We start from the raw sequence: 26,660 nt of genomic DNA, 5'->3' as shown, positions 1-26,660 counted from the left end.
GCTGGGGATGTTGCAGCTCTGGGAGTATGATCACATCACCCGGAGAGTGTATGAAATCTCATTCTGAACAAAGCCTGCAAAAGTTGGTCAGTAGACCTGATCTAGCATGATAAGGATAGGATTTTGATTGTAGCAATAGGATTGGTTTGATTCGTGATTCAGGAGTTTGATTCATGATTCATGAAAACGGTTGGCTACGTATGGTGCGAAAGAAGTTCAACATAGATACAGTACATACTCTCGTGAAAAACACCAAACAATAGACCCAATAATGAGGAAATTGGCCAAAGGTCTCAAGCAGGCCCCCTCCTTGAATAAAACCTAAAGATTATTACATTAGTTTAAGTATTGAAAGTGAATTCTCATATTTTGGTGTTTTCACTGATAGATAGAATGTATCTGCTTCAGAGCGAATTCACCGATTATTCTCAGGTCTCTTTTTCAAAGATGATACGGATCAACAAGCGATAACACAGGTCATCAGCTTTACAGCACGGTGGGCAAACCATTGCACCACCGCTCCACCCTCTGACTTGTGCACGTTCATTTGAGCAGTACTTGTCCGTTTAAGCCTTGTCATATAAGCGTTGTAATTTCTGCGTATGTGCATGAACACATCCCCCGTTTGTGTCAACCCATTGCTGGCTTGGTGACCCAGGTCGCTGTTGTAAAACGAGACTCTTTCCCCGGTGGCTCGAGTTGTCACCCGGTGAAACAGAGCAAACATTGAGCTTCAACTTGGACGAGAGCCTCCTACCCCACGCCAGTGAAGAGATATTAACTACCTCGCCTGGTATACAGGAGGTCGTGGATTCAGTCCCGACACTGACGCCTGCTGCTGTATATTTGGAGTTTGAGTGTTCTCACCGTGGTCGTGTGGATTGTTTTTTAATCAGGGTACTCCGGTGTTTCCCTCCTCATTTAGAAACACTTGTTCAGAGTATGTGGCTGCTATACATTTCCACGCAAAATCAGCGACTCTATTTCTGACCTTCGCATATGATATTCACATATTATGAACGTTATGACGTGAATTAAAAGTAACTGTAATAATCAAGAAGATGAAAAAATAGGTATTAAAACGGGGATACAATGAAATGATTCCTGAGTGGGTGAGAAGGAGTGCACAGCTAGAATAATTAGTATTTATACTCTTTGGTTCTTTCGGTAAAGTCACGTAGGTAGAAAAATCATAGATCACGACGTTTCGATAGCAACACAAGCCATCGTCCTTAGGTGAAACAATACAGCAGACGGACTGACTTAGGCAAATGTAGCGTAGCTCTCTCGCTACATTTCCTCTTGCCTTAGCAGTCCGCCTGCTGTATTGTTTCACCTGAGGACGATGGCTTGTGTTGCTATCGAAACGTCGTGATCTATTCATTTTCTACCTACGTGACTTTACCGCAAGAACCAAAGAGTATGGATTCCTGCAGTCACGAAAGCTTGCAATTCAAAATTAGTATTTACCTAAAACCTCACCCAGTTTGGTTTGCGATGTTATACTGCCAGTGTCCTACTGGTTACTATTTAGATGTAACGTTTTCACAATTTAATTACGATCTTTAAGTAATGCTACACAAAACAGGCTAGCTTATTTGTGTACAATGTGCCAGATGTCGGACGGCGTACACGTTTACTTTAAGATGTATATGCTCAACTCCAAACAGCGCCACCTAGTGGCTGTAAGAACAAGGCCCCTTGCCATAAAACGCCACCTGTTGTATATTGTTTTCCCTTTAAAGGCCACCTATTGATCAATATGTTGAGTTTCATTGTTAATTATTTGATGATGCACCATCATCATAGAGCAGTGGTTGTTAGGGTCCCCTGTTTCTCTAACATAGTAAGCACTTAAGATGTGTTCGCGAGTTTCAGAACAGACAAAAAAAATCATCCGCTAAAGCAGGCCACAGAGAAGACATTTTGGATGATCCACAAAATTAAATTGGGGTCAATTTGAGAGTAAGGCGTCAGAGGAACGGCGGTGCGTCACACGGCATCAGGCGACGTCACTTTTGTTGAGCACGAAGTCACGTACAACGATGACACAATGTAACATTCATTAACTAACACGTGCTTTTACTTTTGACAAATTGCAGACGATTGCCATTCGGACTGCAATGGCAGTAGTATTGCCCTCTTGCAACACAATCATTACCGGGTGCGGTTTTGCAGTGACCGTTACCTGTGCTTCCCCAATGAATGTTAGCAAGATTGTTGTACCACCCATCGTAACGTTGGACCTGGCAATCTGCAGACGGAAACAATGCAGACACGTGCGTTAAAATGCTCGCCAAGAAATACATCCCGTTTTCAGCCTTCCGTCAATCCACTGCTGGATGAACGTCTCGCCGTGCTATTTCGGTCATGGGGAGTTGTTTTTCCATACTTCACCATGCGGGTCGGGTGTGGGTGAAGGGAGTGCACCCAGGACCGGTTTGGATATCAATCGACACAGATGTTGGTCGTGAGCAGGAAATAAATGAGGGTTTTTTTTAACCTATAATTTGTTTTTATTCCATGCGCTACAATGCGGGTCACTCCGTGATGCATTTTTGAAATAGGGCGACTACTCGTCGCGTTGAACCGGTTTTAATCTGTAAACAATTTAGAATCTTTGGCAGTGATTTGTCAAGATTATCTCCTGTAGAATGTGTCTTGAAGTAAAACAATAAAATATTTCACATTCACCGCGCGCAGGCGTTGTGCATTCATTATTTAAGCAAAGGAAGCTAAATATGGCTGATGAGACATAGTTATTAAAAGCATTCATACAATAGTGCCACAGGAGCGTATGCAACGGTAACGTAAAACGCAATAAATGTGTTGTGGTGATGATGATGATGATTCCTACGACCATAAAAATATAGACAGTACATGTGACCGACCAACGACCAAAGCGCAGCTTCGGCAGCATAAATGGACAGGAACTGTAGGCGTGAGACCATGTCAATAAAACACTGAGCTGTCGGGAAGCCCGGCATAATATGTAATGTAGTCACACGCATTGATTCTGAAACCAGACTGAGTCAATGACCCGACTGAGCCAGTGACGCATAAGCGTCATTGACTCATGTCGGGTTTCAGAATCACGATAGCTGTATCACAAGTAATCGTGCTGTGACGGTTCCACCTGAAGACGGAAGCTTGTGTTGTCCTCCGAAACGTCGTGATTTTTATTTTATTTTTATTTTACTTTTATTAATTTTACATTTTTACCTACGTGACTTTACCGAAAAAAACCCTAAGAATATGAATCCTTGCAGTCACGAAAGCTTCAAATCTAGAATCAATGACGCTTGTTTATTGTAAAGGGACAATATAAACAGCTTACCTGCTGCGGACAGACAGAGTAAACACAAAGAGAGAAGCCGGGTTGATGCCATTAAGTGCGCGTCAGCCGGGAAATCCCGTACTTTAAGAGCCGCTCGGTGTCAGCCTGGGTGGGTTCCTGTGAGAGAAATACATCGTTAGAAGTACAGCAGTTTGAGATACGTAAATGCAACTAAACACGCGCACACTTATTGCCAACGCTTAATTTCAGCCAGAACGGTCTGAATCACAGTTCTGGCAATTATTTTGGAACGCCACATTCTTCTAGCTTTGTCTTGCATTCGTGGGATTGTCGAGATGTAGGCTACACTAATAGAGGATTATTGTGGATGGAACACGTTGTACTCGAGTGGTAGTGCCTTTTGCCGATGAGCTATACTGAAAGCCAGCCTAGGAGCGTTCCAAAAAGAGACGAACAAAGCCCTGCTTCGGCGTAATAATGACGAAACTATTTTTTATTGTATTTTACCAGGTAAAGCCACTCTGAGCTATATAGCTATTTTTCAGAAGTGACCTGGCCACAAATGATAGCTCAACAAGGTGGCTTATTACGTGGAAATGTATAGCAGCCAAATACCGGAGAACCTAGAGAAAAATCTATGCGACGGCACAGGGAACATGCAACCTCGAAATATACAGGTGTCAACTCATGCTCTCCTGTATAACAGGCGAAATAGTTAACATCGTGCCATCGTAACACCATAAAGATCATGGGCAACGTTTTTTTTTTGGGGGGGGGGCACAGGGGGGGGGGGGGGTAAGGCCCCCCCAAACTGGGCACCTTTATTAATTATTTTTAGTTGCTTATAATTTACATTAAAAATAAATTGATAAATAGTATGCACCCGCGATTCCTAATGTTAGGGACAAAGTGAACCCGTGGACCCCCCGCCCCCCACCCCAAATATAGAAGTTAAACTCCGCATATGATGAAGATATAATTTATACGAGTTTCATCCCTCTATACCAAGTAATGTCCGAGCACATACACGTGTATGAGCACTCTTTGCAGGAGGCGTCCTGGCTAAATAAGTACTGTAATTATTTGTGTTAATAATTGACGATACCTTAATGGGCACCCAATGCATTTGTAACATCTACGAGTATTCAATATTTTCCTGCTGTGCATTTTTTTAACTGACTATAATCCGTATGTATATACCCACTGGAGCTCACATTGCACGTGCCTATGTCAGTAAATATACTTATGAACTGCCAGTTGAAGTATAAATTTACTGGTGTGTATAACCACCCGCACTATAAATAGATCTTAAAAGTCAAAAATGGAAATTCCCAACCGGTCAATTAATCAGAGTTAAGCGCGGTGTACTATTTAAATTGTGCAAACACCTTAAGTTTGCAGAGCAGTTAACAAAGGACTTTAACGAGGCTGTCTATAGTCTATATATTTACAGATTATCTTCTATCTTAAGTGGCCCAAGGGTGAAATTTTGGTTGCTCTCGCACAAGCAGGAAAACAATGCACAATGCATTAACAGTTTTTATGCAAAATATAGAGGTGTTAGTTTTACAGATAAACCCTCTCAAAGCTGTCATCATCCACGATCGATCCACTGCTGGATACGTTTTTTTTACTGAATTATATTATCCAGCAAAGCCACCCGTTGGATTCGTTTTCAGGACGGTCCTCCGTGTGAACTTTGAAGTTAAACTTTTCTCCCAACGTAGACGACTTGTGGGAGGAAACCCAGAGGAGGGAACACACGCACACGAGGGGGCAGCACTCAATCCCCGTGCAGATGGAAACAGGTGGCGATTAATCCACGTCGGTTGCCAACGCCGCCCGGCTCGAAGGCCTCTGACAATTCTAGGTTTGAAGCTTTCGTGACTGCAAGGATTCATACTCTTAGTTCTTTCGGTAAAGTCACGTAGGTAAAAAATGACAAACCGTTGCCGCCTTTCAGTGACCTTGCAATTTTAAAATATAGAGAAAACCTTTTTTTTTTCTCTCACATGCCTTCCACTAATCTCAATGCCCTTATTAACTGTTGTAACACGCTGTACTATGCAGATAGGAAGCCATCGTTTTAACAATACTGTATTCAATCTATTGAGGGAATCAAGTTAGAGAAACATATCCCACTGAGTTCAACATACATACATTAAACAATCTATGTGATATCATACAACCCTATACGATTACTCATCGACCTGCAGGGCTAATTGAGCCAACATTAGTTGTCGACTGGGAAACTTTGTAAACTTGGGAGCATTTAATAAAACGGTTGTATTTACGACGGTGTGTTTCATAAAGCACATTTATGTTTTCAAATGAAATGCTGCCTGGGTCTTAGACTGGTTGATGTGTTTTTCTTAAAATTACCTCTGGATGTGTGTTAATAGTCCAATCACACTGGGGATGTTTGTTAAATTCCTCAAAGTTTATTTGCATTCGAGCGACGAATTACATTTGGGTGAATACCCACGGATTATTATGAGAAACCACCAACGAGAAAATCCGTGCAGGTAGGTAATCAATTATTTCCATCTTCACTGATGGGTTCTCAATTGTTTTTCGTAAGTAGGTTGGAAAATACAAAAAAAAATTTATTACCCCTGGTATAGATAGACAAGACCTACATGGCTTCCTGTTGTGGCAAGTGTTGTTCGCGAGACTTAGGCCAGCATGGTGCAAGATGATTTTATTTTCATTTACCAGGTAAAAGGCCACTCTGAACAATTAGCTTTTTTCAGAGGTGACCTGGCTACGCGTGACAGCTCATCGAAGTGTCTTACATCATTCGTGGGAATGTGTAGCAGCCAAATAATCTAAGACGCACGTTTCTAAATGTGGAGGACACAGAGAAAAATCCACGAGACCACCACGGGGTAGAACATGCAGACTCCACAGATACAGGCGTCATGGTCAGGGTCGAACCCAAGAACCAGTACAGTGGTCCTCAAACTTTTCTTGGCTACGACACCCCCTTGTTGAATTTAGTTTCAACCGAGTACCCCCTTGCCTGACCCAACGTGGGTCTTGTAAATAAATGTATGAATAATGAACATCATTATTTTAACCAATTGTCCATTTTGTGAGGAATCATAACTATCTGAAAACTGCAAGCGAATAAAGCAAAATCAACGGACGCTTTGCATGCGTGACGTAATTTGTTCGCGCCCAGTTCGACGCTCTTGGAAACCCACTATTGTTGACACCGTTGTAGGTCAACACATGGATTCCAATGTTTCAGTTTCATTCATTTTATATTGGCAGATTCGTACATGATTATTCACCAATGACTCCCACGTACGATATAATGTCATACATTTATATAAATCACCTCACGTACCCCCTGGGGCACTGCCACGTACCCCCTCCCACGTTGAATGCCACTGCATACCAAACGAGAGAGATAACATCTCGCGGTGGCGAGCCAGCTCCATCCTCAGCCGCATTTGTTTCCCCGTGACGGATGTTTTTTCATTCACCACAACAGGCACTTATTTTAAAGCTGAGTGGACCTAGCGGGGGCTCGGGACCGGTTAATATGTTCGTCACTGATGTTGTTCGTAAGCGGGAATTGGAAGCGAGTTGGCTGAATTAGGTCCCAGCGCAGTGCACTAACCTCTGCACCACTGCTGCCCAAGAGAAAAATGGGAAATAAGATAAAAACACACGCGCGCACATGTAACAAAGTATGAGTAAGAGACTGAACGTTTTTAATACATCTGCAAAACCTCCCCGTGACATCAAAATTGCAAACGAATTTCTTTAGAACTCCTTTTTGTGTTTAGTTTGTTCTTGTAGCACGATTGGCTGCGTACCGTGTGAAAGAAGTTCAACATACACACATACAGGCGTGTCGTCAGTAAAACGTTTTTCAAAGATTGATCGCAGCATTATCACTACCATAAAATGTATTTCCTAAATGGAGATTAATAAAGCTCAAAGGCTCAAACAACCTTTTGTAGTGAGCGCGCAGCCTATCCAACACGTAGGACCACATTTAGAGGACAGCACACAGGTCCCAGACCACGGAAAAACATCAGTGGCGAGTGATATATTCACCGGGTCTGGGACCATAGCCCTGCGCCAACCCAAAACTGACAAGCGTGGTGAAGTATGGACACACGACCCCGTGAGTGGACACACCACGTGTGGACGCATCCAGCAGCGAGTGGACGGCACATCCAGCAGTGGATTGCAATGTGCCAGCAACGTTATAGGAAGTTACTTTTCATTTAAACGTGTTTCATCTTCTTGGTTCTTTCGGTAAAGTCACGTAGAAGGAAAATAATAAAATAATAAAAATAAAACATAATAAAATCTTTTATTATGTTATGTTTTATTACTTTTATTACTTTATTATTTTCCTTCTACGTGACTTTACCGAAAGAACCAATAAGATGAATCCCTGCAGTCACGAAAGCTTTAAATCGAAATTTAAACGTGTTTGTTTAGTCATACGTTTTGGTCATTTAAGGGGTTGTCTTGTCTTGCTCAAAAGCGACGATAAAGTAACTGTTCATATGTCAATTTAGAAATTGGTCATCGACAAAATATTTATACATTCTGATTCTTATCTGACCCCATCGAGTATATTGTAGTCTCAAGCTATTAATTTTATTTTATATCGGTACTATTCTACATAAAACCGACTATATAATACATGAATGGGGAAAACCGACTCGTATCAATAAACTATGCAATGTCCATGCCAACTAAACACAAAGGCAAATGCTAACGAATTCAAGAACGCACATTGGGGGGCACTCGGCTCAGTATGCGTGTGTAATAAAATGTTTACAGGTTGGACAAAGTTATCGTTATAGCCTACGACAATGCGTCTATTTCGAGCCGTTGTTGTTAAGTCCAAGTTAAAAATAACAGTTGTAAACAGCCTATGTGTACTATATGTGTGTTAATTGGAAGGAGGGGAGAGAGAGGAGAGCAGGGGGGAGGGTGGAATTCGTCCCATAGCGTCACTCGCTCGCTCGCACGCACTCGGCGGGAGGACGTGTGCCGCGTGCGGATGACCCAAACGTAGTAATGGTGCATCCACACACACACGAGCGAACGAGCGAGCGAGCGCCGTTTCGAAACGTCGAATTCGCAATTGCGCTCGCCGTTTAACTGCCACCGCAGCTGACAATTGCTCGCCTTGAGCGTCCGATTGCACACACGCGCGCTTCCCACTAAGGCAGAGGGCGCAAACAACTTTAACGTCGGGCAACATGGGGCAAAACCATGAGCGTCGATCGATACCCATCGACGGTTGCGGCCAAGGTAGCTTCTGAATTCTTTTTTTTAAATAGACAATTCGCAATAGTTTTTTTTTTTTTCCGGTAAAGTCACGTAGGTAAAATTTTTAAAATAAATTAAAACTCGCAATAGCTCAGCGGGGCCCTACTAATGCTGAAATAAAACAAAGTTTCGTTCAGTCAGTCCTCCGATTGCTTGGAGCCAATGTGCGCGCCGTTCGCCACCAACAGGAAGCCAATTTGACGCCGACAGCCGATGACTTTAATGGTCTTAATGAGCGAAGCGGCGCATACATTTCCGAAGAGGAAGAACTGTAGAAATCAATTGCCCCTTTTAAATGCGGCTGTATAACAAGGTAGTAGTCGCAAGGGTGTTTTTTCGCGGTATTTTACAAGGCAGTTAACAATCATGTATGAGGTGTGTGTGTGTGTGTAAAACATTAAACACAATACCTCGTGCTGTGCCGAGTGCGCTGTAGCCCGGCAATAGAGATAGCAGATCTCTGTGGTTGTGTAAAAAGCGGGGAGTTTTAAAGGGCTAGGTAGACATGCGCACAACCTTCAGCTGTCCATCCGCATCCGTTCTCACGTCGCTCGAGTGCGAGTTGGGCTCCACGCTAAAAAAAAAACAGGGAGAGGCAAATAATTGGACCAATCTGAACGACCCTCGATCTCTCTCCCACACCACCCCTCCACACCTTCCTCAGCACCACCCTCCACACGCACTGGCAGAATTTCCCCCCCCCCGCCCCCAACCCCCTCTCTCCTCCTTGGATGCAAATTTAGTTTTATTGTTTGACGAATGCGTGACTTCATCAATATTCAAATCGCTTTGTTTCCGTGACCTATAAAGGGGAGCACCGATTTTGGGAGTAAGTTCATTTTATTGACAGCTATTGACCGACCCAGTTTCAGTTGGAGAATATAAAACACTGCCGGTGACCACCAACAGCGACAAGTCAAGACGAGCACTACTACCACCAACAGCTACAAGAGTCAAGGCGAACACTACTACCACCAACAGCTACAAGAGTCAAGGCGAACACTACTACCACCAACAGCTACAAGAGTCAAGGCGAACACTACTACCATCCAGGTACGTCGCACAATTCACAGAGGAAGGATCCCCGCCGAATCGCAGAGCCGAGAGAATAACAGTTGCGCATTGTTGCGTTCAGGTACTGAGCCATATTTGTGTTCCTTCAAACTGTTAGAATTCGTAGGTGTTTTTTTCTTCTTCTTCAATTTCTTCAATTTAGGACACTCGTGTTTTAACAGGGAAACGTCGGAAGTCTGGGGTGGCACCAGTGTTACTTAACAACTCTTAGGTTTTTTTGTCGATAAAGTCACATACATCAATCCTTGCAGTCACGAAAGCTTCAAATCTAGAACGTGAAGTCAATCCGACTGACGACTATCTTTTTTTTTCTCCGAATGAAGAAAACTCGATTTTTTTTCCACAAAGAATATATACTTCAACCCTGTGATAATTTACAACGTATATTTCCTCAGTTTAATGCTATTTTAGGAGCTTTAACTGTTATCGGAAAAAAATGTGATTGTGGCTTTGGCACGTGATACTGAATAACGATATGAAGACAATCCGCACACAATGTATTGTGTGCCTCCACTCACGTGAGGTGGGTGGCTGGGTTCATTGAAACATACAAACGCATTATTTTTATTAATTTTATTTCATTTTTTACCTACGTAACATTACCGAAAGAACTAAGAGTACAAACGCAGCTTCCCGGCAAAAGCGATTGGTCTCAATAGTAAGTTGTCTTTTGTCGATGTGTATCGACAACAAAAAGGGACATTCAGTTTTGGATTAAACAGATCTCATCGACATTTGACTCTAACTTTGCAGCACGTTGGCTACAACTTGAATTACAATTGCAACGAATGACACTAGACGCGCATTCCCTACTCATTTCTGTTGTGTCAATATTTGACGATACCCGTTTTTTTTGTCGTAATACGCTCACCTAATGCCACCTGCAGGCTATATGAAGCGAGCTCTTTTTATTTTGCCGACCGCGCCTCACAATAGTAATCATAATAAGAATAGCCAACTCGCGATGCTGTGCGTACGTACGCACATGGTTTCAGACACCTGGCAATGATTGTGAACCTGCGTGGTCACACGGTCTCTTGACACACGCGTTGCACGATGAATGCAAAGTGGCACAGTTAAATTGCGTAAAGAAAAAAACCATACTTAACACAGACCACCGGTTTCCTCGCTTAAAGATACGATTTGCTGCATCGCCTTTAATTTGATATGTGATGTAAGGCATGACTAATACACTGTATACCGAATGGACTTCTTTCAAGTTGTCCACTCTCCTTATTACAGTACTTATATTTTAAACATATATAATCAGACATTAGCTTGCGTTGCTTTTCGTGTGGATGGAGATTAAAAAAGTTCAGCTTATAGTTAGTGCAGTAGTGCATTCTCTTGCAACTTGTATGTTTAAAAAACACATTTACATTGTCACGAGCACACCGATATGCGTTTTGACCATCGTTCTATACTAAAACATATGCGTGAAACAAATCTTGTCTTAACATCGCAACAAAAGTACGACAAAAGATTTGTGTGCCCTTCAAGCTTAGGCTATCTTTGCTGATTGCTCTTATTGATGCAGGTTAATTGCCCACGCATCGCTTTTGCAAAAAATGTAATCGGGCGAATACAAATTTTGGGTTTAAACAAATTTTTATTTGAAACTGTGTAGAATAATTAAAACGACATTTGCTAACCATTTCACCTGGGGATGATTGGACAATAGCTAACACGCATACAAAACTGCACAACAACACGAATTTGACAATTCAACACAGTACTTAGTTTGAGAAAGGTTATGACCAATGCTTAAAGTTCTATTACGAAGTAAACTTAGGTACAAAACCTCGACCCTGTTATCGATTGTATTTTTTCCCGAAACATTAAAAGTAGCTTAGGAATGAGATGTATTACGTAGGTAAGCACGGCTATGTAAAAGATAATGAAGCCAACTTGATTCGTGCATAACCTTGAACTGTGATATGTAGACGACAAAGTGGATCGAATACTTTGGTAATGAGTGCGCTTATTACTAACTACCCACATTAATTAGCAAATGTGTGTGTGCAATGTAAGGTTGCTGTTTCATCATTGAATGTGCTATTAATATTCCCACTCTGTAATTCAACATTTATATTGTTCGTATTTCATGTACGAAACATTGACCTCCCGCCGGATATCTTCGCATACAAAACTAAAAACAAGCCCTCAAGTTTCCAGTCGCATCACATAAAACTGCATTTCACCAACCATACAATGTAGCAATCTGAAAGATGTATGCATGTACTGCGTTCTGAAAAAATATGATTTCTAGCTCAGTGGGCCGACCCTGGTAAAATAAACTAGAAAGATATTGAACTTTTTTGCACCCCTAAGTAGCCAAGCGTGCTAATCGGAGGTGCGAGACTTTAAAAAAAAAGTAGCCAACTCCCCCTTCCAGACTTTTCCAGCTTTCACGCTCCACTGCTTTCTCAATAGCAGAGTCCCCCAATGCAAACCATATAACTCCAAACGCGTCTCGCGGCTCTACAATCGGCCAAGCTCATTGCAACCGCAGGAGGGATTAAAACAATAACACTCCGAATGAAATCCTCAGGCAGCAATAAACGAAACGTAGACTTCCAGTGCAAGTACACCGCCGTATATGCATGTAATTAGAAGAGAGAGAGTTACAGCTATTGTTTAGGACTGCTGTTTTTGGCATTTGGATCGGGTGTGCTTAAACACACAGAGTCGGTTAAGCAACCTAAGAAATTCTGTTTGCGAGCCTCCCCTTTAAATGTATAAACTCTTTGTGGACAACGATGCATGCCAGAAAGACATAGATGAGAGATATTAATTAGCTGTGTTATGTGAATTCGATTCTTACGATTACGTTCATTCAGATCTTAAGTAGAGCTGATATTTGGCGCATCTGACTTTCCTCAGGAATTCGAGTTTTCCCCCCTTGAGCTGTTTGGCGCGGTAAAGATTGTCCGATTAATTCCCCAATACCATCAGCCACCACCCCAAGGCATAGGCGTAATTACAGCTTTGGGTTTCATTGCGCAGGTCGCCCTCAAATCAGCCGCTAACAAAATCGAAGATGACAATCGGAGATGGCTTCCCTCCGTTCTACGGCGAGCGTCGTACAGCCGCCAGTGTCGACCTGGAGCAGCTGATCGTCATCGTCGTCTTCTGCGTCCTCGCGGTCGCCTTCTTGCTCATCCTGCCGGGCATCCGTGGCCGAGCGGTAAATCATCACGCACTTTCGCCGCACAACATTGTTCAACATAATTTTATTATGTTTTATTTTTATTATTTTATTACTTCCCTTCTACGTGACTTTACCGAAAGAACCAAGAAGATGAATCCCTGCAGTCACGAAAGCTTTAAATCAAAATTTAACATTGTTCAACTCTCACCTACGCTTCGTTTAAAATTGTGACTGAAAACTTTCGTGACTGCAGGAATTCATATTCTTGGTTCTTTCGGTAAAGTCACGTAAAAAAAAAAAGTAGAATTTTTTTTTATTACATTTTTTTTTCTTTTCTATCTACGCGACTTTAACGAAATAACCAAGAATATGAATTCCTGCAGTCACAAAATAAATTTAAATAAATAATAAAAATTAAATAAATATACATTTATCTACATGACATTACCGAAAGAACCAAGAATATACACTTCTTTTGTTTAAAGGCCGAGCGGTAAATCATCACGCATTGTCCCTGCACACATTGTTAAACTCTCACCTACACTTATTTTGTTGTTATAAACCGAAGGGGTCACATTTATTTATACAGAGTCTACTGGCCAGATTTTTTTATTATATCTGCATGCACTTCAATTCTGTGCCTCTTCTCAAAAGTCACACCACCACTATCCGTAACACAGATATCCTCCATGCACGTATAATTAAGACCCATCGACTAACATAGAGAGTATAGATGGTTTCATAATTCGTATAGGAATGGCAATGGGTTAGTGCAGTCAATGATCAGAAGCTTAAGTTATTTTGCACACTGCGATTAAATAAGTTACCTTTTGTAATAGAATGTTTATTTTAACGTATTATAACATTCCGATGTCCTTTGATGTATCTGTGATTGCAGCGAATCTACTGGTTCATTCGAGTGCTCCTCAGCCTGCTGATCGGATGCATGATAGTCGGTAAGAAATCCGAAACGTTTCTTTACGCATTGCATAAATTCCACAAACTTTAATTACCTGTGAAGATGGGACGCGATTAATGATAAGCTTACCTACACAGATAATCTTTGGGAAAGCTATATTTACAACATACGAATTGCAAAAAACACAAAGTGTTCACAACATTGGTGCCACAATACAGTGCTGCTTGTGCAACATCGAGCGTGAGCCTGCACGCAGTTAATCCGAAGTGGCTAACGCGGTTCGCACTGTGGAGATAAACGTTCGAACGATGTCACTCTGCTCTCTCCCGCCGTCACCCGCTCAGTGGTGAACTTCCAGACGCACTGGGAGGTGGGCCACGTGGAGACGCAGACGGAGTACCGCGTGGCGGATGGCAGCACCATCAAGGCGCGCATCGGCCTCGGCGTTTCTCTCCACGGCTTCAACATCACCCTGAAAGGTACCGGATAACGCCCAGCCTACGAAACACACAGCACCACCCATCCACCCACCCACCCACCCACCGTGTGCTTGCAGGTTGTGCCCGCGTGTTGTTCGGCACGATCTTGGACGTGTCGCTGCATGTTATAATGCACAGCCTGAGAAACCCATCATAGAGCTATGCGAGCACAATGGCGAAAGCCTACATAGTACCATGAAGCATGCTGCACCTAAGACCTACTACGTAAGAAGAATAGCGCGATTGTTATTAACGGGAATCATAATGAATGTCCTGGAAATGATTCAAGCAATACGTTGACTACTTCTTGACCAATGTAAATACTACAGATTGTCTAGAAGGGATAAAAAGCTGGAATTTGGCATAAATATAGCCGAGTCAAAATAAATAACGTAAAAATTGGGCACCCAAAATTGCATCCCAGAGAATAAATTGGTTTCACTCGTAGGGCAGGGTGAGCCAGACATTTAAATTCCTATGTTGAACACTTACAAATAGACACTCCCCTGATCATCAGTGATGCAAGTAACTCACCCCCTGTGGATGTGTGTCAATAAAGCCAATGGAGAAATTACTTGAATTCACGCGTACACCCGCAATGCATATCATTTCTAATTTCTAATTATTTAAAATGTATAAAAAGTATTCAGCAACAAAATAAAGCGTCTCTGTCCAAAGTGGCAGCGCTAATCTCCATCTGATGCCAAGCCAATGCTGCAGATTCCACATTCATTTTTCAAGGACCATTGTCTAAATACGACCAATATTTACTGCCCAAAGTGATATTCATTTCATAAAGACACTATGCAGGGTGATGTATAGAACGCATGCTATTTGGTGATGCTGCATTGGTAGTGGCGCACAAGCAGACATCACAAAACACGTGAAGACATTCGTCAATAACACTGCCTTGAAAGGAAATCTGTATAATAGGTCCCGTTTGGCCTTTCTTCATAGCACATTCATCATCAGGTGCTATGAAGAAGGGCTGTCGCCATTAATAAGGGCCATTTCCCAAAACGTCAGCTATTATATATTTGTTTTCCTTTAAAGTCAGTGTTATTGACATGCCATGGGGGAGATATTGCAATCCAACCTCAATCGCACTAAACGATTGATTGACAACGCATGTAGGGATACCAGCGTGATTCACGTCTCTTAATCCATACGGTAGGTAGATCATCTGCTTTAAATGTAATATTTATCTATCATGCAAAAGGAGCCTCAATCAATCCATCCCACAATGCGGTCAAGCCCAAAAATGACACGCGTGGTCATATCACCCCACCACACCTCCTTATGAATCGCGTTCTGACACCGTCACTTTCACCACAGGAACTCCGCAGATTCAGCTGAACGAGATGATCGACTACAACGAGCGCTTCACTTGGCAATCCGGCAACATCGACGGCGACTACCAGCATGCTCTTCAGAGGGGCCTTCCCGTGCCCATCCTGCAGCTCGCCGAGACGTTCGGCAGCAACAGCGCCTGCGCCAAAGTGTCCCAGTACGCGCAGGCGGGGCGATACGCCTCCGCGCTCATTTGGTGAGGCCACAGCAGCATTTTTGTTACTTGCCCAACATGCACGAGCGGATGTCGTACGGTTAAGTTCCATACCGCGTGTGGTTTTAACTCCCAAGTACAAAAAAAATTGGGGGTCTCTCTCCGGAGGGTGTGTTTTTGGGTCGTACCGCGAGCTGTTCGGCACGGAGCCCGACGTTTCGCCGCACGTTGCTGTGAGCATCATTCGTGCCGAACAACACGCGCAACAAACTCGAAAAACGCCTCGGAGAGCTATACGGCGCACAACTTCTGCGGAAGTAAAAAAGTTTTGCCAAAGTTTTTTGCCAAAAAAGCTCATCGACAGCACATAAGCCACCCCAATTGGTTTTTACGGTGCACCTTTAGTGAGAAATTCGCTTCCTCAAAAGCCATCAATTCTATTGACTCCCTGTCTCGGCTCAATGCCTTATTTTGCCTCTATGACCGATTGCACTTTTCTACGAAATAAAAATGGCCAGTTTCTGCACAGCATCGATAGATTGTGGCCGCATTTACATGCTACGCAAACCTAAATTGCATTCTATTGCTCGTTTACCATTGCGAGAGTATAACAGCATCTGCAAGTATTATCACGTGTGTACCAACCTCCACCATTTAATTTGCCGTTTTGTTGAATACATTCCGCGGGGGTGGATACATCGAGGAAACGCGTCGGCCAGTTTTTTTTATTAAGGAACATCCGATGATGTTAAATGCTTCCCACGACTTTTCGCTCTTCTCACGTGCAATTCGCGAACGACCAAATCGAGCACCGTCGTGAAACCACCTTCCGCGCTGCGTCCACCCCAACCCTGCAGGGTCGCGTTTGTCTGCTGGGTCCTCTCCAACTTGCTGTTCGTCATCGTGCTCCGCTACGGCGGCGCGGCGCTGCTCATGACCGGCTTCTTCCTGGTGACGGCGCTCATCTCCTTCGGCTGCACGCGCCTCGCGCCGGTCTGCCAAACCCGACTGGGGCTCGAGAGCGTCTCACTGCAAACCACTTTTGGATACAGCTTCTGGCTCACGCTCGCCAACGGTGAGCAGAGGACAGCGTTGGACACAATGGTGTAGAACAATATAGAACAAAAAAGAAACGATTCTAGATTTGAAGCTTTCGTGACTGCAGGGATTCATCTGCTTGGTTCTTTCGGTAAAGTCACGTAGAAGGGAAGTAATAAAATAATAAAAATAAAACATAATAAAGTAAAATAATATAATACAATAATAATAAAAAAATATATAATATATATTTATTTTATTTTATTATTTCCATTCTACGTGACTTTACCGAAAGAACCAAGAAAAAGAAACGATTGTTAAACGCCGCACGGAATGAATGGCTGCAATGGCACGCTCATCAATACTGCACTTGTGCACCCGTTTGTATCAAAATCCCACCGATTTATTTACAGTGGGTGATTGTTAAAACCACTTGACCTAACGACAATTTACAATTTGATTATTAAAGCATTGCTAATAAATCGTTTGCAGCTATTGGTGTGTTAGAGTAGCAATTTTTATTTTACTTTTATTAATTATAATTTTCTTTTTTACCTACGTGACTTTACCGAAAAAACCTAAGAGCATGTTAGAGTAGCCTTAGATTTAAAATGTTGGTGCATTTTTGGTTATTTAAAGAACTAAAACCTGGCTTTGGCAATTGATTTTTAACTAAGGTTGATTCTACTTATTTGAATAGCTACAGCGAAACATGTATATATGTCATCGGAAATAACACATCCCATTGAAGTTAAAATAGAGGGAAAAGTTTAGCGATACCTGGTTAATAATAAAAGACGACCATAGATTACTACCCAACCTTGTAGCCAACAGTATAAATACGCCTCGTATTATCCAATGTCAGGGATGCTGCGATGGCGTAATAGTCGTAATCTCCCGACAGCAGTTGAAACAATGGTGCAAGTTTATTCAATCCACTCACCTCTGTCCACCAAAATCCGTTGATTGGTAGTTCGCGTGTGGTGGGGTAAAGTGTGGGTACTCTCTGCCGCTTCCAAGACGTCTCAACAGTGTGAAAGAGTTGGGGATGTTCACTCCCTCGCCTGGTGTACACGAACTCGTGGGTTCGATCCCGACTCTGACGCCTGTACATTTGGAGTTTTTTTTTTATGTTCTCCCTGTGGTCGCATTTATTTTTCTCCAGGTCCCCCGGTTTTTTTCCTCCACATTTAAAACATGTTTTAGAGTGTTTGGCTGCTCTAAATGTCCACATGATAAGCCAGTTTTTTGGGCTTTAATTTGTGGCCAGGTTGCTTCTGAAAAAAGAGCTATATATAGCTCAGTAGGCCTTACTTGCTAAAATAAAATAAAGTTTCTAATAGTTGAATAAAACTGCCCTCGAGAGCTCCCTCTATTGGAGGCTCTTTATGGCAGGAGTGACTCGTGCAAGAACTTTAAAAATTTATTTTACCAAGTAAAGCCCACTAAAAGCTATATATACATACACAATAACTCAACGAAATTTACTAAGTTGAGCTATATATAGCAGCGGCGTGTTTTAAATGTGGAGGGTAAAACCAGATGCAAATCCACACGACCAAGAGCGAGGAATTCTAGATTTGAAGCAAGAGGGAGGACACGCAAACTCCAAATATACAGGCATCTTTAGGGTGGGGATCGAACCCACGGCCTCCTGTATACCAGGGCGAGGTAGTGAACATCTCGCCACCGTGGCACACACACGGCCGTGCCTTGACCTGCCATTACATGGTGTCACCGCCGTTGTTGAATCGTGTTATTAATTCTTACTAATTCCCCCTCCCCACCAACCCACTGCATTCTCAGCCGTACTCTGCTTGCTGCTGGGAAGCCTCGTGATTGGTGCTCATCTCATGGCTCCGCACAAGCTGGAGGAGTTTTTCTCCAACGAGGAGGACGAGATGGAGGACCTTGGTAATGCAGACACTTGCTTGCATTAAAAACAAAACACGTGACGTCCCCAGAACAGCGCAGACATCAATTCATGCACACATCATGGTACGACCCCTGCTGTCATTCCACTGCTGGATGAGGGGCCTCCCCACACCATGCATGTCGTGGGGAAGGGGGGGGGGTTAGTGAAGGCAGGGTGCATAGAAGTACTGAACAACATATTTCTGCACTATCCATCTGCATCCTACCACTTCGTCTCTTGGCCCATAACAACATGGTGCTCATCACTCCAAGCACTGGTCGTGATCTCAAGCCTGCTTAGCGCTGTGTGATCTGGCAAAATATACCGCGCTCTTGGTGAATTGGTCATAGGCATCGATTCATTCATCCACACCTCCGATTAGCACGTTTGGCTACATAACGGTGCGGAAGACGTTCAACATACGGACATACATTACAGACCACGATGTACAACAGTTTATATTGTTGCAGCTCTTTGCATTTTAATGGTTATGTAATCATTCAAAACATATTCTTAATAATCAAAATCAAGAAAACTAACGTTTTGATCAACCTAGTATTGCATTTCTATGCAACACGGAAATCATGTATGAAGTCTCAATAGTTCTGCATGCGCACATCAATTACATTACATGTTGCGTATACTTGAATTAACGTTTCATTTTTTTTTCACAGATGACAAGAAGCATAATCTTGTGGAATATGCCTACTTGAATGAGGCGTTTACGACGAATGCTCTCGACCCATCAAAGGCAGACATCGCAGTGGCCGTCACGGTAAGGCATCTGGCCATGGCATTCACTTGATTCTTACTGCTTTAAATCCACAATGTTGGTAACGATATCACAGCCAACCCCACAGCAATTTGATTAGCTCACGATAGTGATATAAACCTTTGCTCATTTCTTAATGTTTTTTACTCCAGATTTTTTGTAAAAAAAAAATTATTTAATCGAATTTGTACGTGCAGTTTCGCTTGCTCCATCAGCCTGCAATGCATTAAATCACCACGGCACCAGCACACGAGCCGATTTCATTGCTCCATCTCTGTGGTGAACGTCCCCCCTGGGAAGTTTTCCACAATCAATTATGCCACACGATTCAATGCCTAATTCATGCTCGTAATAATAATATTTATAAATAAGGCTCATTGATTCCTATGTTGAGATAAAGTGATATGGTTGTTTACATTATGTAGAGTAAATGTCCTATGCTCCTCTATTTCAGATTCCAGAGGCAATTAACACCCAGCTCTAACCATCCACATCTACCTGCAACAGGAAAACACTTTGTCTACAAACAGGTAAATGTTATTGCATGGCTTTGAGGTTATTCGCGTATATCATGATAGCCACGGGTCATTTAATTACGCATGATAAACATATAATTCGTAAGTTCACAATACGCACATCGAATGGTGCATATAATATTAAACGATTTCCTTACACCTTGTGTTTTCATAACTTATCTTATGCAGCATATCGTGCTTGAAGTAAGTGCTTTAAGTAAATGTAAACGACTTGTTGTATATGATTCGCCAGTGTGATCATGTTTTTTTGGTGTTTTTTTTTGTATCCCTTTCCAACACAGTTCAGACAGCGCAAGCAACTTTGAAGATCTCTCACAGACCCGAATGTAAAATGTTACAGAAGAGGAAGATTTGTGATGTGCAACACATTCCACTGTTTGAACGCTTTGTACTGAAACAACTACACTGTCAGTGCAACACACTCCATTTCGCCATGTACTTTATAACGTATGAGATTTACAATATTTATAGTTATGTAATTATTCCATCAAATTGCACATGATGTATTTTTTTACAAATACGTGCAGTTCTAACCTGTCGATTTAATTTACAAATTGTACCAAATGTATTAATGGGTAGAAGTAAAGTATTTATAGAATTCTTTTTATACGTTAAGTTTTAACCGCTACGTGAACTGCTTCTCATGGAAATAAATTAATTTTCTATGAAAATTAACATATGTATATTTAACAATGTGACCAGTAACTTTGATTGTTGTTGCTTCATGTAGAAAACAATAAAAAAAAACCTTCAGTATTTGATTCTATTTTTCGATTTAAAGCTTTCGTGACTGCAGGGATTCATCTTCTTGGTTCTTTCGGTAAAGTCATGTAGAAGGGAAATAATAAAATAATAAAAATAAAACATAATAAAATACAATATATTTTATTATGTTTTATTTTTATTATTTTATATAATAATAAAAATATTTAATATAATAAAAATAAAATAAAAAATAATAAAATACAATATATTTTATTATGTTTTATTTTTATTATTTTATTATTTCCCTTCTACGTGACTTTACCGAAAGAACCAAGAAGATATTTGATTCTATGTTGTGCACCATCAGAGTCGTCCTCTGAATGAACATACTTTCAGGGTACGTGTTTATCCAGCATCCAATAACTACTAACTACTGCTTAGGGTGTTTGGCATGTTCCACATTTCTTTTCCACGTGGTGGGAGCTTCTTCGGTTCTTGAAAGATGGCATGTGGTACACTCTTGACAACAATGAGAGCTATCCAGACAAGTGTTCACGTCCAAACTTAAGAATGACCCCTGCATTTCTTAAGTTTACGTGAATCAGCTGTTGTATATATGCCTTTTTCAAAAAAATAATATGAAGTGTGATATTGCCTAGTTTTAATGTCATCGTTTTTTTGTAGACATATAATATGTATTCAGTGCGTTCGAAGCATTCGAATGAGAAGTGGAACAGGCTTGATCGCTTGAGCTGATAACTACCAATGATACAGACACGGAGACAAGAAGCCATAGGAAGGCAAAAGGAGTTGCAAACCCGACTGTTTTAATTGTGCTCATGGCACAAAAAACTCGCCACCCAAGCTATTAACTTTTTCCAAGTCTTGGCGTTTGGAAAGTTGAAGCATTCAAAATCACAACCACCGCATGGGAATATTTTCAAACATGGTATTACATGTTAACTTGATAGCATATGCTGAGGATGCAGCTCAGGAACAAAAGGTTTCAACATGACTATTTTGTATATTCTTATGAACAATCACTGTTATTCGTACATAATTGTCACAAGGTATGGCATAAGCATGAGCAACGTAATTATAATTAAATAATGGAAGCTCGCGCTGAAGCGTTGAACCTAAGGATCATTTAAGATATATTGAGTCACTTGCAGAGTAAATGACTTCGAGAAGTCGTACTGTACTAAGCGAAGAGTTGTGAAAAGCTAAGAGGTGTGCGAAGGAATTTTGATATAACACTCTGATAAGTGGAGATTTGAGTCGCGCGCCAATATCGAAAGTGCACGAAACAATTCCGAGTGCTTAATCCAGAACCGGCCCTAGACCTTTGAGGGCCCTAAGCAAAATTTAGTTGGAGGCCCCTTTGATGTATGATTTTTTTCACCCACTAGCTCGCAGTGACTCTAGGGAGCCCTCTGTTGGCCACGGGGCCCTTTGCAATTGCAAGGGTCGCTTAGTGGCTGGGCCGGCTCTGGCTTCATCCCTAGCTCATGCATCATTGTATCCTGCGGTGAGATCTGATTCCTGAGACCTGACATAATTGCACGTAATTGATGAAGCGAGAATCATTGATATTATCACGATTGATCATACCGCTAGACGAGAGCTAATACTAATAACAAGAATTTGTGTTAACTTTACGCATACTCGCTTCCTAATTACATACACATTAATATTAATTACTTGATTAATCACAAACATTATTCATTACACTCAACACATTCTTAATCATTATTTAACTACATCCACATCCTTAATAACACTTAAACACACATTTTATTATCTTAACATTTAATGACATTCATGTTTTCTCACAAATAAAACATTTAATACCTTTCGAATTTGTAATATTATTTTATTCATAAGTTTTTTAAATAATCACAATATATACAACACAGCTGATGAGCACTCAAAGTGACATCAGAAAGGTTATTGCTTGAGGAACAGGCCGACTGTGAATTGTTTTACTCATTCGTAAAAAAAGAGAATCAGAATCTTTATCAATATCTTTATTTATCCTTGGAGGAATCCGATGAGCTATGCAGCTCTTTTTCATAACGTCCAGTGGAGGTGACAGAAAAAAAAGGTGATAAAGAGGCTTCCACCCGATGGAGCTCTGGACAGGTCCTCCTAGGGGTATTTTTAACATTCTACAACAAAAGACGGTCATCTTCTTGGTTCTTTCGGTAAAGTCACGTAGAAGGGAAATAATAAAATAATAAAAATAAAACATAATAAAATAATTCTCACGACGTTTCGGCCATAGACCTGGTCTTCACCTGAGGACGGCTGCTTGCATTGTGGCCGAAACGTCGTGAGAATTTTGTTTAATTTTTATTATTTTATTATTTCCCTTCTACGTGACTTTACCGAAAGAACCAAGAATATGAATCCCTGCAGTCACGAAAGCTTTAAGTCGAAAAAAAAGACGGTCACTCCATAGCGTGCGCTTTCAGAGCACTTCTGCGGCCGTCTGGAACTTTTATTCGGAAGCCACTGCAGCTATGCACTTTGAAATCTATTTTGAAAACTCATTTCTTTAGAATAGCTTTTTGTGTTTAGTTTGTTGTCCTTCCCCCGCACCTCCGATTAGAGCAATGGGCAATGTATGGTGCGAAAGAAGTTCAACATATATACATAGATTGCCTCACCTCCCTCTGCTCCCTCCACGGGATTCCCATTACAAGCAGGGTCGTCCACGAGATCCCCTGCCTCTTGCCACCGTGCCTATACTGCCCGTTGTCCACAGTATCTTCATTCACTCCCTTGACCCTGTACTACAGCTCATGGGAGATATCTCTGCATTTCAACTCTGAACCCGCTCCCTACTCCAAGAACCAGGATCGCCAATGCCAGGCGTCCTTTCTCCCGTGGCAGTCTCCTCCATCCAGAACGCCATCCCACTGCACATTCACGGCATTTACTCGACATGTGCTCTGAAGCGAAACTTAAGTCACAGCCTCAGTCATGGTGATATAGGTCTGTGAAATATTATGCGCGTTATAAATGACATGAATATTAAGGGCCATCACATCATCATACCCTCTCACAACACCACATCATCAGACCATCTCACTATACCATCACATCATCATACCCTCTCACAACACCACATCATCAGACCATCTCACTATACCATCACATCATCATGCCCTCTCACAACACCACATCATCAGACCATCTCACTATACCATCACATCATCATACCCTCTCACAACACCACATCATCAGACCATCTCACTATACCATCACATCATCATACCCTCTCACCACACCACATCATCAGACCATCTCACTATACCATCACATCACACCACCAAACCATACATCTACTGCGCAATAGACACGAAAGATCCCGTTCAGTCATTCACAAGAGTAAGCCATTGTGTGCAGGCATCATGGTCCGCATTTTCCAAATTTGAAAAATTACCTGCGAATTACTCAATTGGAATATACATCGCAATCACCAGCCCCAACTGCAAAAACTTGACAAGACCATTTTGAAAATCACTGCTGAGACACAGTGAGATTATCATGGGTAAAATATAATAATAAAAATAATAACCATCATGGCCTACTCATGCAGTGACCTGATGCCATCATTTTTACGTACGCAGATTGACATCAATCATGATCTTTCTATGTGATCTGATTGGAAGCTGCTGTCCGAATGGCCCACTTGGGACTTGTTCATATTTGGGGAAATTCTATTTTTTTACAATGTAAAAATGCTGGTGCCAATCATTTAAATAAATCATGAGTAGGTTTGGCATTCACGTCATTCTTGTAGCGCAAGGCTATCCGAAAGTGCTGTTTCATGTATGTATGTACTTTGAACTTCGTTTGCACCATACGTAGCCAACCGTGCTAATCGGAGGTGCGAAAAATTGTCTGCAGTAGTTTTGAAATAGGGGCGATGTTGCTATGTGCAATCCCAATTGAGCATTTTGAAGGAAAGTGTTATAATTTGTCTAAGTTGGACCACGACGTCTGCACACAAAGTCCTACTCTTTTAGAATGACATTAAGGGATCTATAACATCCAATATTTAGCAGATGGCATGTTATGGTCAATACACCCGCAGTATTAACAGGGCAGCCTGCCAGATTCGAACCCTAAATCTTTGCCACAAGCTGCACCAATTATTTACGGTGACGATTGCCAGCAAACCATTGCTCTAAAATTCCCCCCAGTGGATCTTGACAAATGAGTAAGGATCTCGGAGTGAAAATTCTATAACTTTAGGAGTCATGTTATGAGCCATGTTATACAATACTAGACAGGACTACATTTTATATGGGATATGTAAAAAATATGTTGATCACTTTCATATTAACCATCTCATCGCACCTGTGTATTGAATGTCGAAGTGAAGATTCTAACATTTTAACTCAAGACTGTGAAGCCTATCAAAATGATCGACGCGTCATTAATCGGATGCATTCAAGTTGGAGTTATAGCAACATTCCTAAATGTTAGATTATTAAAACATTTTGCAATTCAGAAGACCACAGTAAAAATGCAACTAATTACAACTCCTCAGTTACATTGACTGCACTGCAATTTCACTGAGAAGCCAACACATTATCATCAGTGTCAATGTAGTACAACTGGCGCGTTGTTCGATGTAGTTGTAATGTTGCAATTATAATAAGACAATTATAATACACGATGACGTTATTCTAAAAGCAGTTGTAAACTTTTTAATCAACAAATCTACCCACGCATGGCTAACTCTTGTCAGCCAAATGCAGTATTTTTACACAGAGCATTTGATAGTAAATACAGTACATATATTTGTTTTGTTCCAAATAATATTAAATACATAATCATGGATATATAAAATATAGCATTATACATACATTTCATATCATTATTGAGTTGGAATATCAAATTAAGAACTTTCAAAATTCCCAACGTGAACAAGTGTTGGACGGTGGCCATCTCCTCTGGTGGTCTTGATTTGATGGTGGAAATGACACGTTCTTATAGTGGGCACAAATATTTCAATAGAACAGCAGAGGAGCGACCTGAATAAACGTTGATTCTTTTTTGCTCATCACTAATCCAAAGAAGGGCGATGGGGCTAAGGTGACCCTGGTCAGGGCTTAAACTCATCATCATACAATTTCAAGGTTGCAGTTATAATGAGATATGCAGGGTGACCCAGCATACAGAAAAGGCAATAAAGCAATACTAATGTAGGGATAAATAACAGAGAAAGCTCAATATGATTTCAAAGCCTCCACATGTTTCCCACCAATCTCACTCCACTTCTAATTATTTTAACTCTCGCCCGTGTAAAATATGAAGCCATCACTTTGACAATATTCAGTCACCTGCTGAGTTAATAGGCAAGCGAGAGGGTTGTTAGAAACCAGTAGGGGTATCTATAAATGAATCACTGTGTACATCGCAGACTAAATTAGTACAGTAATAGTAATACATTTCTAATAACCACATTTTAATTTTTCAGAATAAAAAATAAACAAACTATATTGATAAATAGAATGTGTGCAATGTGCAATAAGAGGACATTTAAACAATTGAAATATTTCCAATGCTAATAAAAAAAATTGTATTGATGTAAACTCCATAATTGATTTAGTACGCATTTTTCCTTCAAATGCATTTCTCCACTGTAAATAAAATGAAAAAAATATATATAAGCTACCTCGATGTTCTGAAAACATTAATTGACCATTACAATGGATCCAACTGTCCATGCCTCCTTGGAGACTCCATGATGTCACTCTGAAACAGAATATTCACGTAACATTTATTATAGATAAGTAGAACTAATAAAAATATTTAAATATATATGCTATATACAAATAAATAGAGGACCAAGCCAACTGAATCACTGTGAAGTCTACGGTTAGTTTCCCATTCAAACAATAAGTAAGAACAACCACGCAATGCATGAATTACAAAACGCTTTCCA

The 26,660-nt window shown here is 41.2% G+C and overlaps 3 protein-coding genes across 4 annotated transcripts in view; 1 reads left to right on the top strand and 2 right to left on the bottom strand.

Moving 5' to 3' along the window:
* Positions 1–9,298, bottom strand: part of LOC133346585 (dual oxidase 1-like) — a 38,408-nt gene extending 29,110 nt beyond the window's left edge. Inside the window, 3 exon segments of the mRNA XM_061558250.1 lie at positions 2,189–2,254; positions 3,338–3,454; positions 9,016–9,298. Of these exon segments, the coding sequence (XP_061414234.1) occupies positions 2,189–2,254; positions 3,338–3,389 (118 nt within the window). The 5' untranslated portion in view covers positions 3,390–3,454; positions 9,016–9,298.
* DUOXA2 (dual oxidase maturation factor 2) lies at positions 8,415–20,751 on the top strand. 2 transcript variants are annotated; one of them, XM_061558252.1, is made up of 11 exons: positions 8,415–8,587; positions 9,515–9,658; positions 12,686–12,866; positions 13,729–13,786; positions 14,094–14,228; positions 15,564–15,774; positions 16,590–16,807; positions 18,577–18,684; positions 19,360–19,460; positions 19,912–19,987; positions 20,275–20,751. In XM_061558252.1, the coding sequence occupies exons 3-10, from the start codon at positions 12,720–12,722 to the stop codon at positions 19,939–19,941; spliced, it is 1,008 nt and encodes a 335-aa protein (XP_061414236.1). In that variant the 5' UTR covers positions 8,415–8,587; positions 9,515–9,658; positions 12,686–12,719; the 3' UTR covers positions 19,942–19,987; positions 20,275–20,751. The 2 variants fall into 2 exon arrangements, with proteins under 2 accessions (XP_061414236.1, XP_061414235.1); XM_061558251.1 differs by lacking the exon at positions 8,415–8,587 and adding an exon at positions 8,599–8,918.
* A 2,322-nt stretch (positions 20,752–23,073) lies between these two features.
* The window catches only part of LOC133346344 (coiled-coil domain-containing protein 33-like), a 97,183-nt gene continuing 93,596 nt past the window's right edge, over positions 23,074–26,660 (bottom strand). Inside the window, 1 exon segment of the mRNA XM_061557840.1 lies at positions 23,074–26,470. Within this exon segment, the coding sequence (XP_061413824.1) occupies positions 26,420–26,470 (51 nt within the window). The 3' untranslated portion in view covers positions 23,074–26,419.

This window comes from Lethenteron reissneri, chromosome 24, assembly GCF_015708825.2.
Source record: "Lethenteron reissneri isolate LAM-NWPU_2019-01 chromosome 24, ASM1570882v1, whole genome shotgun sequence".
Taxonomy (NCBI): domain Eukaryota; kingdom Metazoa; phylum Chordata; class Hyperoartia; order Petromyzontiformes; family Petromyzontidae; genus Lethenteron; species Lethenteron reissneri.
Note: the sequence above shows the minus strand (reverse complement) of the source record. Positions and strands in the feature narration are given on the sequence as shown.